At 33.8% G+C, this 12,703-nt stretch overlaps 1 protein-coding gene across 1 annotated transcript in view; it reads right to left on the bottom strand.

Moving 5' to 3' along the window:
* The window catches only part of CFAP47 (cilia and flagella associated protein 47), a 285,559-nt gene that overhangs the window by 189,993 nt on the left and 82,863 nt on the right, over positions 1-12,703 (bottom strand). Inside the window, exons 35-36 of the mRNA XM_034074649.1 lie at positions 4,554-4,651; positions 4,159-4,275 (exon numbers count right to left, since the gene is read on the bottom strand). Of these exons, the coding sequence (XP_033930540.1) occupies positions 4,159-4,275; positions 4,554-4,651 (215 nt within the window). The remainder of the gene's footprint in view (positions 1-4,158; positions 4,276-4,553; positions 4,652-12,703) is intronic.

The raw sequence follows: 12,703 nt of genomic DNA on the forward strand, positions 1-12,703 counted from the left end.
GTATGCAGTTGACTTTCTGGGCTGTGAGCCCACACTGCCGGTTCATGTTCAGGTTTTCATCCCACAGTTCTTTCTTCACAGGGTAGGAGAATTCTTTGAATCCATGTTTCTGATTGCCCTGACCCAGGCGCAGGACCTTACACTCAGCCTTGTTGAACTTTATAAAGTTTGCATTGGCCCACCTCTCAAGTCTGTTTGGGTCCATCTGGATGTCATCCCTTCCTTCTGAAGGATCAACAACACCACTCAGCCTGGTGTCCCTGCCAACTTGCTGAGGGTGCACTCAATCCCACTGTCCATGTCCTCAACAAAGACAATACTATAAACAGTATATGGACCCCTGAGGGACACCATTCATGACTGGTGTCCACCTGGTTACTGAGCAATTGGCTACAACTCTGAATGTGACCATCCAGCCAGCTTGAGTGGTCCACCTGTGAAATCAGTGTCTCTCCATTTTAGAGACAAGGATGTTGTGTGGGACAACATCAGATGGTTTGCACAATATTATCAGTTGAGCTGTATTCCAGACAAATGTTCGTAATCTAATGCCCTTATTTATCAAGCTTAGAGATCAAAGCAAATATTTGTTGCATTCACTTTTATAAGAATGCTTAGGAAGTTTCAGTCCTTTACAACTCTCAAGTGTTTTTTTCAGGGTACTGTAGGAAGATACATATGAGAAGACAATTGCTACTCTAACAAATAAAAGTGATTTTTTTTTCCTCTTCCATTTTCTGAATTTAAGAACACAATATTAGATTTCAACCTCAGCAAACCAAGGTATTTGGCATTTAGTTTATAGATTGGTGGATAGACAGATGCAGAGTTCTATCTGTGTATTTGCAGTATCATATAAATTTTATTCAAGTAACTAAGAATTAAGAAAAATCATTTTCCTTAGTTTTATCAAGAAGTTGCCATATTTACCAAACTAATAGCTCCTTATTAAAATGTAAGAAACCGAAGACATAAAAGTGTTAATTATCTTCACAGATGGCTACAATGAAAATATGACTAAAGCATTAAGTGACAGCCAGAAAATTAGCTTTCTAAGGGCATACAACAATCTGTAGACTTCCCAAAGGAAAAATTCTTCCATATACCGGAAATTAAAAAAAAATTCTATGTTGCTGCATTTCTTTCTTCTCCATTGGCTGCTGACAGCATCTTCTTTCTCTCCTTCATTTCAGACTCAAGTCTTGGGGTTGCCATCTACTCCTCTTTCTTACTTATGTGGCTGTGTTATTGCCCAGTTTCACTGCTTCCTACTCCACAACAATGCTGAATTCCTCCCTCCATTTCAACAAAACAGCGACATTCATTTTTAGTTTATTAACACTCTCTGACTTCACTCAACATTTTCTATAGCCTGTTTGAAAATATCCTCCCTTTCAGTTCATCTCAAATATAAATGTTTGCCCCAATTTTAAATCAGTAGCAAACTCAGTTCCTCTATGCTCTATACCCAATCACTGCATCTCCTCTCCCAATCTATCCTTGTCACGTACATTCCTTCCATATCACTGTTATCTACCATCTTATGTTGCGATATTTTTCAGAGAGCTTTCCATCAGATCTTCTTCAAATCAAAGCATTTCAAACTTAAAAATATCAAACACAAAGAAAAAATACATAGAAAGACACCATTAACACCCCAGGGTTGAACTGTCAATCATGATTAGAAAGTGGAAACAAAGAATTTCTTGCCTAAAGTACTCCATCTTAAGCCTATACTTTAATCCTTAAAAGAATTTAAAAGCGTTGAACTCTGTTAGAAATCATTTAAAACTTGCAGCGGAAGTCTTCCAGTCAGTTAAACTTCTTTATTACTGTAGAAGCTTAAATTTTTTTAGGGATTGAAAGTGCCATCTATTCCAGACCTAACATGTCTCAGCTTGTGCTGTCACCACCATCCTTGTATTAATTACTGTAAAGCTACCTTGAAAATTCAGAAGCAGTGATTGCCTCATAATCAAGAACTTGAGCAATACTGTTGGATTTTTTAGTTCGCTAAATTTAAGAGACAAAACTATCAGAAAAATCCTAAATTAGCAACAGGATTCATGTATTTTGTTGGGTTTATTTCTTAAGCTTATGAAATTTCTACAGTAGTCTTTGAAAAGCATATATGAATTACAATAAATCTTTGTAAAAAGAATCCTCTAGTTTCTCTTTTATTTTTTTTATTTGACTTTCCCCAGTATTTTGTTGTAGAACATGCCTTAGCTAGAATTAAAATACAGACCTCAAAGATCCAAGATCTCTTCCTTTTTTTGGTATTAATAGATTATATAGGTTTAAATTCCTATTCTGTATGGAGATTAACTTTCCCATCTATAAAAACACCAATACCTCAAACATGTGCTGAACTAATAACATTGTAGTATTTCAGATGCTGTAGTCTTAAAATACATGAACTGTATTAAACAGAATATCCTGGAGTTCTGCTTCCACCTTTAATGTGGATAACTACTTTTGCGTATCTGATATCCAACCTCTCATGCAAAATATGCCTTCTTTCTGACAGTTTTACCTAGATTATCTTTTTATGCTTCTTGTCAGTCACAAGTATGCAAAACAGTGGATTTTCTTGGTTTAGCCTGCCATAATAAAGCTGTTTATAACTGCATATCTGTATCATGATGTGGTAGCAAGACAGTACCAATACAACTGGAAACAGAACGGTTAATTTTCCCTATAATCATATCACAATCAAATGGAAATGGAGAAAAAAAAAAGTTGCAATTGAGCTTCCTTTCATACTACTTTATTCACATTACACCTCTATCTCTGATTCCTAATACTATCAATTCCTTTGGAAAGTTTCCTCACATACCAACAAATACTATGTCTATTCTACTGTATCCTCTTCTGATCTTCTAGACAGTCCATATGTCTTACATCAACCCCAGCCTGTCACAGTCCTTGACATTCACTTTGCTTGTGATGGAAGCTGCATCACTCTGTAAGTTCTTCAGGGAACAATGTGATCTTAAAGAGTTTTTACTAATTTTGGTAAGGACAGGATTTTTCATGACAGAGCAATCAAAAAAAAAAAGAAAAATAAGAGGGAATCTATTTTGAAAAGGTAATAGCCCACTAATACATGCAACCAGTAAACGGAAAATGAAAGCACGAATGCCTGTGAGCATATAACTTTGTAATATAGCCCTGCCATTACTATTATCTGGCCATAACCATTGTACTGAACTTATAGGGTCTCATAACTGGGGTTTGACAAGCTTTCCTCTATCTGAAGGCATGTTGACCAGCTTCTACAGTTTTGCTTTATTTGGTTCATCTGTGACAGCAACTTTTTTAACTGATCAGGCCTCTACAACTATTTTGTTTTACTTTTATCTTTGTACGGTAATACCAGAATCCACAGCTATAAATAACTCACAAATGGTCAGTTAAAGAAGGGCAGACTGGAAGCAGAAGAAAAGTGGGTTTAGGAGCAACAAAACAACAAAGAAATAATGTCTAACATACGTAAAAGGCACCATATGTAGAAAATTTGGAGCTATAGGCTAATGAAAAAAAGACAGAGATGTAAAGCATGTTATTAAACATATAAAAATGATTCTAAATGGATCCTACACTGAACAAGAAGCTAATATTAAAAACATCATATCATTCCCAAAATGGGATGTCAGCAGCTGGCAGCTTACAGTGTTACTCTCACCAGCAGTCTAAAGCTATAGACTTCTGTGTGCATCAAACCTTCATGGATCTTCATCATTAGACAGATGCACATAAGCCCCATCAGACAGTCATGGGGTTTTTTATCACTCCTTTTCAAGTTTAAGTGCATGATGTTTGTTCTTATATATATTTTGTCTAAACTGCCCTGGAATGTTAATAATAAATTCCACTCAGCTTTTCATTGTGTGATTGATGATGCTAGAATCTGAACTGAATTAATCATAATGTTCAGCTAATTGTGGATATATGATTCTACAAAGCAAGGAATCCTGGAAATTGCTTATAATTAAGTGTATTTATATGAAGTATTTTCATTTCCATCATACAGTAGCACATCATGAAACAAAACTGCTTTGCTAAAATCTCACCTTAATTTCATGTACAATATTACTATCATCAAAGCGAAGAAAAAAAAAAGTATATAAGAACTGCTAGTACAAAATCATTTACCTTTATGTCTATAGCCAGACTGATAGCCCGCATAGCATCCACAAGTATCAAAGAGTTGTGCAGAAACTGTTCAGGAGTTTTTGGCTTAGTATACATCCTTACAAAGTGAGTAGCAATCTAGAGAAGACAGAAATCAAACACTTGATATTCCACTAGGCAAAATTACTATGTTTGTATTTTCAGTCTTTCAACAACCCACAAAATCTAAATTTTTAACTAAAATTTTAAAAATTGATACTGAAATAACCACTAGACTTGTTAAAAGTTGGTGTTGGTTTTTTTTTCTTTTTAAAAACCACATATGCAAACAGTTCCAAAGGAAAATAAGGCCTGAATAAACCCACTTACATTTATAAATTGCATAAAAATTATACAATATTAAGAAAAGTCCTTACCAAATATGGACAATAAGCTGCCAGCTGTGCTGCTAATACCAGACTATCTAGAAGATCTCGGTCAAAATTTACTATCCATCTCATTGGTGGTACTTCACCTGATTAAAAACCAGAGCAAGGTGAATTAGACTCTTCTCCCACGGGATGCTTAATTTTATTCTAGGTAGATATGATGACAATTTGAAATGACTGAGTAGAAGAAAGAATAGCAAAAGGAAACATCCATTCACATGTAGAACTTCCCAGGCATAATTCTCTTCCAGAGACATTTCTGAAAACATGAAAAATCTCACCTAGGATGTTGTAACTATTAATCATACACTATGATGAAGCATGAAAGAGTTACCACAAGGGAAGAGAAAGCAGATAAACTAAACCTCACAGATTAAGAACCTAAACATGTAAATTATTTTTATAGGTATAACATTTGTAGGGCTACTGAAATTCATGAAAATATGCATGAATCCTTTAAAGTTGCAATGTTTAAGCACATAAGAAGGAAAAGGTTCTTAATTTACTTCAAGGTCATATCAAGTTATTTGTCACAAATGCAATACAAATGAAAACTAACAGCTCAGCATAGATCACTACTTCTACAACTGTGTTGCAAAAGCCTATGCCTCAGAAGGTTAGATTATTTTTTATATTTCTACTGTTTTTATTTAAAATTAAATTTATTAAGAAAGTAAATAGAGTTTATTTTTAGTATTTCTTATTTAAAGCATTATATATCTTAAACATTGAACATGGCATTTAGACAACAGATTTGTGTTCTTAAGCATCATATTAAACTATAGGAAGAATACAGTCATTTGAAAAATCTCAACCTTAGGTATTCTCTAAAAAAAGTTAGTGGCATACCAACAGCTCAGTGTTTTAAATCATTGTCTATACCAATTTACCAGTACTTTGCTCTCCAGATAATATGCACTCTGTGAAGCATGAACACATAGAACCTGACCCTTTTTTAAGGACAGCAATCTTGTCACAAATACTCATATGCTGAGTCATGTTTTCTCTCGTGTTATTTGCAGTTTTCTTCTAATTACTATTGCAAACATACTTATTGCTCAATTTCCTTTGTTTTCATTACTCTCTCAGGTCCAAGCTCCCAGATTTAGGGAACCCTTTGGACTTCAGCTACTGACCAGGTTTTTCAGATAGACTGGGATCATGCTTGCTCATATAGGACAAATTATATAGGTTTTATTTCACTATACATCCAGAGATTGCATTGTTTACCAAGTCTGAAGCTTCCTAAATTGAAAAAAAAAAAAAAAACCCAAACCTCTATGTTACAGAATCTGAGATGATCAAAAATCTCCTACAAATTATAAATACATAATCTTAATGTAATAATAAAAAGAAATGTTCTTTTCTTCCAAAATTGCTACTACTAAAAGATAAAAAATGTTTGTAACACTAAACTGTTATCACAGCAATATAACGGTCTTCAGAACAGTCCACTATCTTCATTAGCAAAAGAAGAATTTGGAAACATCTCTAGTTGACATAGAAATGATTCAAAAGAATGGAGGCATAAAGTGTTTCATCAGGTTACACATTTCAGATCCTTATTACAAGTCTGTCCTTATTAAGAGCATCATTCTACAAGACCCAGCACATGTAAGCAGGGACACAAACGATGTACTTTTTAAAGGCCTCTACCTTTATAGAAAGAATACAATAACCAAAATGGAAGTTCAAGAAAGAGAAAGGGATAAATTCTTTAAGCATTTGGATACTGAAGAATGCTAAACCTTGCTCTTTACAAATTAGATGACACTATGCCTTAGATGTAACACTTCAATCAGTGTTATTAAGGATTTTCAACTTAAAACTATTTTGGGGTATGTTGATTGATTGATGGCTTGGCTTTGCGAGCGAAGATATTGTGAAGGGCTTTAACCACGCTTACTACAAGCACGATGACCAAGGGCATGTGGGATATGCAAATCTGGTTGGAAAAGGGTGCTTAGGCAATCAGGGAGTGTCCAACCAGGCTTGTCATCTCCTGAGTAATCTCAAGCTACCCATGCACTGATCAGCCCACATGAAAGGTTGGATCTGCAGCTACCCATGCACCTTGTCACCTACCGATTCGACCCTCACCTGTCCATATCAACAACTGAGAGTAAGCCATTCCAGCCTGCACAGTGGATTTTTTAGGTAAGGTGCAGGTTGGGGTATGTTATACGGCCTACAAACAACAACTATCAAAATCACACTGACTAAGAAAGCAGGCTGTTGTATATTGAAAGTTATTAAATTTCTTAAGGTAACCTTATACACTCCTAAGTACTTTCAGAAATCAGCCAGGCTGATGTACCCAAGCAAGTTATTGTCCAAAAGCCAGGACATAAATCCAAAACACACTGAAACTGGGGAAAAAAAAAAAAAAATTCCTGATTTTAAACTGAAAAAGTGGCAACCATTCCATGTAGTGTTGAAGACACTGAATCTTCAAAATGGTTTTCTACTAGCACTTATTTTACTTGAGTTTATACCTCCTCAGTTGCCTTTACTCACTTATTTTTGTTTGATATCAACTTTGATTGCAAAATTGTAATTAAAGACAGGGAAATTGTTGCTAGAAATGCTGCTGGTAATGCCAGATTATAATTTATCAACATCAACTCAAGCAACATCAACTGATCCACCAAGATGTACAGTTAAATCAGAATTGCAAGTAACTACTACCAGCTGTAGGTACAAATATGATCGCAGAACTCCTCATTTATACTGAATATGGTAGTTGTAAGCTTACAAAATTGTTCAATGTAATTGTTTTATTATCCCATAAATATTATGTTTCAGACTAAATTTAAGATAAAAATTATTCAAGAACCAAACAGAAGAAATAAAATAACCATGGGACAAATCATTAAAAAGGAATTGCATTCAGATGGAATCCTATATTAACATAAATATATCAAATTGTAATCTCAAAAATTAATTTCAGGAAGACTGATTTTTAAGCACTTTCTTTCATAAAATAAGCTAGCTAGCACATGAAAGAATCTTATCAAACTATTACTGTATGTCACAGAAGAGGGAAATTCTTACAGAATTTTCAAATATTGTTCATGAATACCCAGAAGTAAAATTTCGATGTGCATATGCTTTGCACCAGGAAGCGCTGGCTCATTATGATCCCACTAAAAAAGACACTCAGACTTCATGAAGCATCACTGCCACTTATTGGACCTAATGCTATGAGGAAAAAGCGGTTATAAATTTGTACATAGTGGAGCACAGAGCTGTACCTACATCATTTAACTGTTACGTGGATCACTTATCTCCTTTGTGTACAGGAATCTTCCAGGCTTGGTGTATTTATGCTATTTGGAGTGAAATTCCCCAAAACAATTTAATTATAAATTATTTGGGAAAAGAAAAAAAAAATCTTTCCAGAAAATCAGAACCAAAAGTATTCATTATTACCAAGTACTCTGTGGGGAATTACTTAGTTCCTCACTTCAGGATTATAGATTTAGATTTACGAAGAAGAAAAAAAAAGTTACAGAGGAATTAAGTCTTCCATTAGTGATCCAAAACTGCATTTGAAATACAGGTTAAAAAGAATTATCTACAAGACAATTCTGTATAGGACTTCTTATGACATGACACAAAGAAAGTAGATATTCAGAAAAAAATGCATACTCTGTAAGGAAAGACGCTTCTATGTGGCATGAGCAGCAAATGAACCTCACAAGGATTCGGTGTGCTATCAAGAAAAATGATATGAACCTAAACCAACTTTACAACCTACTGCTTTTAGTAGCAGTCAGTTCAGGCTTCCTTTTTTGATTTCATGCTCATGTGCAATGATGTAGGAATGATGATGTTTAGTCTAACTTACTAAGCACTGGAGATTTAACATTTTTCTTACAAAATAATCTCTAGCACCTGCTTGAAAGTATTTCAACTGATACAATAAAACCTGCTGCAGTGGAAAGAAAGAATGTATCAAAAATTAAGTGAGAAAGTAATTAGAATATTAACTCATTAAAAAATCAGACTGCAACAAACCCATGTCCCATATTCTAAAGCTAAATCTGCCTTTTATGACTCTTTTGTTCATTTATAGAATACAGATTCCTCAGCATCTGAAAAATTTAGATGTCTGTCAGTTCACATCAACTATTTGCAGATTCTTCAGCATTTAATATAGTTCTAGTAAGAAAGAATAGGACCAGATGCTGAACTAGCTTACCAACAAAAGCACTTAAATTCATCTGAGGTTAACTCTGTGACATTGATAATTATTTTAGTTTGCCACTTCTTCAGTGTGTGATAAGGTGCAAAATCCCGTATTTTTTCCTATTCATACTGTAGAGTGACTTCAAGTATTTCACGTAAATGATCAGCAAGTCAATGAGTTTAAAAGCTGACGGCTGCTGCTGTCTACACCTCTATTTATCTGTAGTGTTCTGTCTCATCACACTATTCCATCTCTTCCCACCAGTCTCTGTTTAAACATCCAGTTACATTCAATAGGATGGCTTTCACAACAGTTAAGATCTTGGATCTAACCAGGTTTAACTTTGGCCAACATATTCCCCTACACACACGCCAAACCCTATTCAAGGTATAAAAAGATAGACTGAAATCTTACTAAAACCAAATAATTATATCAAATACATTTTGTCATATATTAATTAATAATTACACTGTTCTTAAACAGTGAAAAAAGTATTCATTAAATGTATGTTCATTTTAAAAAATTTATCAAAACCCACTAATTAAAGAATTAGAATTAATATTTCATTTTCTGTAAGTTTTCAAATCAAAATCCTAACATTCATTTACAGGTTTGTAACAAAAAAAAACCCGCTGTGTCAGAATTTTTTTTCCCATTGTTTAACTGAAACAACTCTTTTTCAAGCAGAAAATTCAAACTTGAAGGCTCCTCAATAATTCTGGAGGGACAGGTACCAAACATGAAGTCTAACTGGATATTTAACATCTTCCTGTTACCTGTGTCAGCAACAGAACACAGTAAATTCCAGCCTCAGTATCTAAATTGGATAGTATTAATTTTAATATGTTCAGACCTCCAATTTTACAAATGTCTGCAGTAGAAGACATTAATTTTATCTCCACTCCTTGGTAAATTGCTTGCAGTTATTTCAAAATATTTAATGTAGTCACTGCAAAACCAGCTCCTTTAGCAAAATACATTTTTAAAAGCTATTTCTTCCTAAAAAGTTATCCTTTCTAATATAAATCCACCATTTTATTGATCACAATTAGAAACTATAAAATTCAATAATCTTTCCATTTTTTTTCTTAATTAATAGAACTCAGTCTAGCTCTCATCATACAATATTGGTATTTTTAATAGATCATCATTTTCACATTTTTGTTTTAAACTTTTTAAGGTTAACTACTTCTGCTCTCATTTTAAACTAGGTTCAATAATGAATTGTTCTCCTGGCTAGTCAGGAAAAAAGTACTGTCAGGTGGAGCACAAAGCACACTGAACAGTAAGTCTAACCATTAGCTGTCTGCAAATCGAACTGCAAAGTTCTCAATTGTATACTACTCAATATTTTCTTGTCAAACTTGGAAAATAGCATAAAACTACCTTAGTCCAATCTGGAGGTAATATCAAGCAGGTTAAAGAATTGATTCTGGAAAGAAGAATAGGCTGCAAGATATGAAAAAGGCTATAATTTAAGCTCTTGAACAATTGAAGTAATGACCTAAAACAAATTGTATGAAATCCAGTAATGATCTGTGCAGTGTACTACAATTAATTAAGAATAATTCATTCTACAAGTACTAGACAGAAAACTGGATAGATGGAAATTCTGCAGAAAAGGAACTGGATACAATGACAGCAAAGATGCATAAATAGGAGAGCTGTATCTTAAGCAGGTAGGCTGATCCTTTCACTTCCATTCAGTTCCAGTAGTCTCACTTCATATAAAAACCAGTAATTGGCACCAAACTTCAAGAAAGACACAGATCAGCTAAGAGATTTTAATAGAAAATAAAGGAGAGAACACAGAAAGACTGAAAGTATGTAATTGTTTGACCAAAAGGGGGGAGAGGGAGTAACTGAAGCAGAACATAGTAATTTGTGAATATGCATAAAGTTACTGGAGAAGCAGAAATCCACTGCACTCCACAATTTAGAGAAGAAAGGATGGACTTAAACTCTAGCAGATAAAATTTCAGGTTATGTTAGACAATAGCAAACTTTTTCAAATGGAAATGAGTGGAAAATAGTGGCAGGCATTGCCTCAAGTGGACAATGGAATCCCACTTTTCAGAGGATTTTCCAGCAGTCTAGGCAAACACCTGTCCAGTATACTACAGATATTTTCAAACAGTCAATTAGCTTAGTCTTTGCACATGAGAATGAAACAGATTATTTCTGTTCTTTCTCTGTTTTCTACCTTCAGTGGTAGGAAAACTACTGAAATGGGTTTTTTTCATGTTTTGCTTTTATTAACTGATCCAACAGTATGCTTTATCTCACTGACATAGTAAGTTGGTAACAAAGTATCTCTTTGAAGATAGATGGTACTGTTTTCATTCAAAGAAACACCCCATACAATGGCTAATTGTATAAAGTTCCAAACAATCTCTGACACTGTTGCTCACAATGGTTATGAAGTCAAAACTGTTTCAATATAGCTAATGTATCCCACTTTTAACAGTGAAAATTAAATCCTTTAAACTGTTTGGCTCCTCTTCTGAAAAGAAATTATACAGTCTTACACTATATAGACAACCAAATGTATTCTTTCTAGTAGAAAACTGCTTAGCCCTCCAAAAAAAGCACCAAATCTAAACAGCTCTTCCACCACACACACCATATTTACTTTTGCTGTGGAAAAAAATTACCATGAAAAATCATCATTAATCTTTACAGAAAAATACAAATAGAAAAGGAAAAAAAATGTTGTAACACAGAAGTATAATATATTAATATTATCTGGATAAGAAGACTATCCAAAAAGATCAAAATTGTCTTATACCAAGTGTTAAACCTCTTAAACGATCAAATTTATTTTTATCTACTAAGTTTCAGAGTTATTTTATGTAAAAAAATAAGAACAGCAGGAAATCTTTAAAGAAAGTACTGTGGTTGGAACTAGATGATCTTAAGGTCCTTTCCAACCCTAACTATTCTATGATTCTATTTCTTGTGAAGTTGTTCTACTTTTTTCACAAGCAATAAAAAAGTTAAATCGTGCTGTCAGTTGCAAAGTCAACTGATACATGTCTAAGGAGGCACAACAGCTATCTTCAGAGATAACAAATTCTGTTATATAGCCACTTTTTTTTTTCAAATTCTGAATTACTGAGGAAAAACCATCTAGAAATAGGCTAAATTCTGTAAGACTTTCAAATAAACCTAATGCATTCACAAAAAATCTTGAATGACATTTAATGATCAAAAGTACGAAATGGCACTTTAAATGAAATACATAAATTAGACTATGTTATAAAAGTAACAATTGAATAGTTATATGACAACAGCCTATATAAGTAGGCATGCCACTGACAATGGGAACCAGACATTGTTAAATAGCTCAGCGAAACAGAAAAATTTGTCAGTAAAGGAAGTACCAAATTACAGCATTAAGCTGCAAGCTCAAAACAAAGTATTTTACCTACTATATAGATTTTAAACTTACTGCTTCAGTAGGGTGTAATGCAAAAAGTTTGCACAGGTTCAAAATACAATTAAATGCATTCACAGAATAAAAATCTACCACAACCTTTAAGAAATACCACCTCCATCTCAAGTCATCTTCAATCTCAAATCAGGAAGTCACAGATTATGTATAAAGAAAGTACAGCCATATGTTTGCACTGTTACTCATCTTTAAACATCTATTGGAGGTTGAATACTGAGCTAGACAAACCTTTAAACTATCACAGTATGTCCTTTCTAATGTAAATTACTGCAGTAATAATGGTCTATAATATTGTATAACAACTTCCTATTCTGGGATCTGAAAATCTCTGGAGGTGGAATTAATCTATAGCTACAATAATGCCTATAGCTGTGTTTCAATAGCTTAAATCTGGTACTGAATAACACAGACATTTACAGAAGAAATATGTTGCAATAACCTTTTCTGTAAGTGCTCACATTAGAAGTAGGACAAGGTTTAAAATTATGGTAC

This window comes from Melopsittacus undulatus, chromosome 2 (assembly GCF_012275295.1).
Source record: "Melopsittacus undulatus isolate bMelUnd1 chromosome 2, bMelUnd1.mat.Z, whole genome shotgun sequence".
Taxonomy (NCBI): Eukaryota; Metazoa; Chordata; class Aves; order Psittaciformes; family Psittaculidae; genus Melopsittacus; species Melopsittacus undulatus.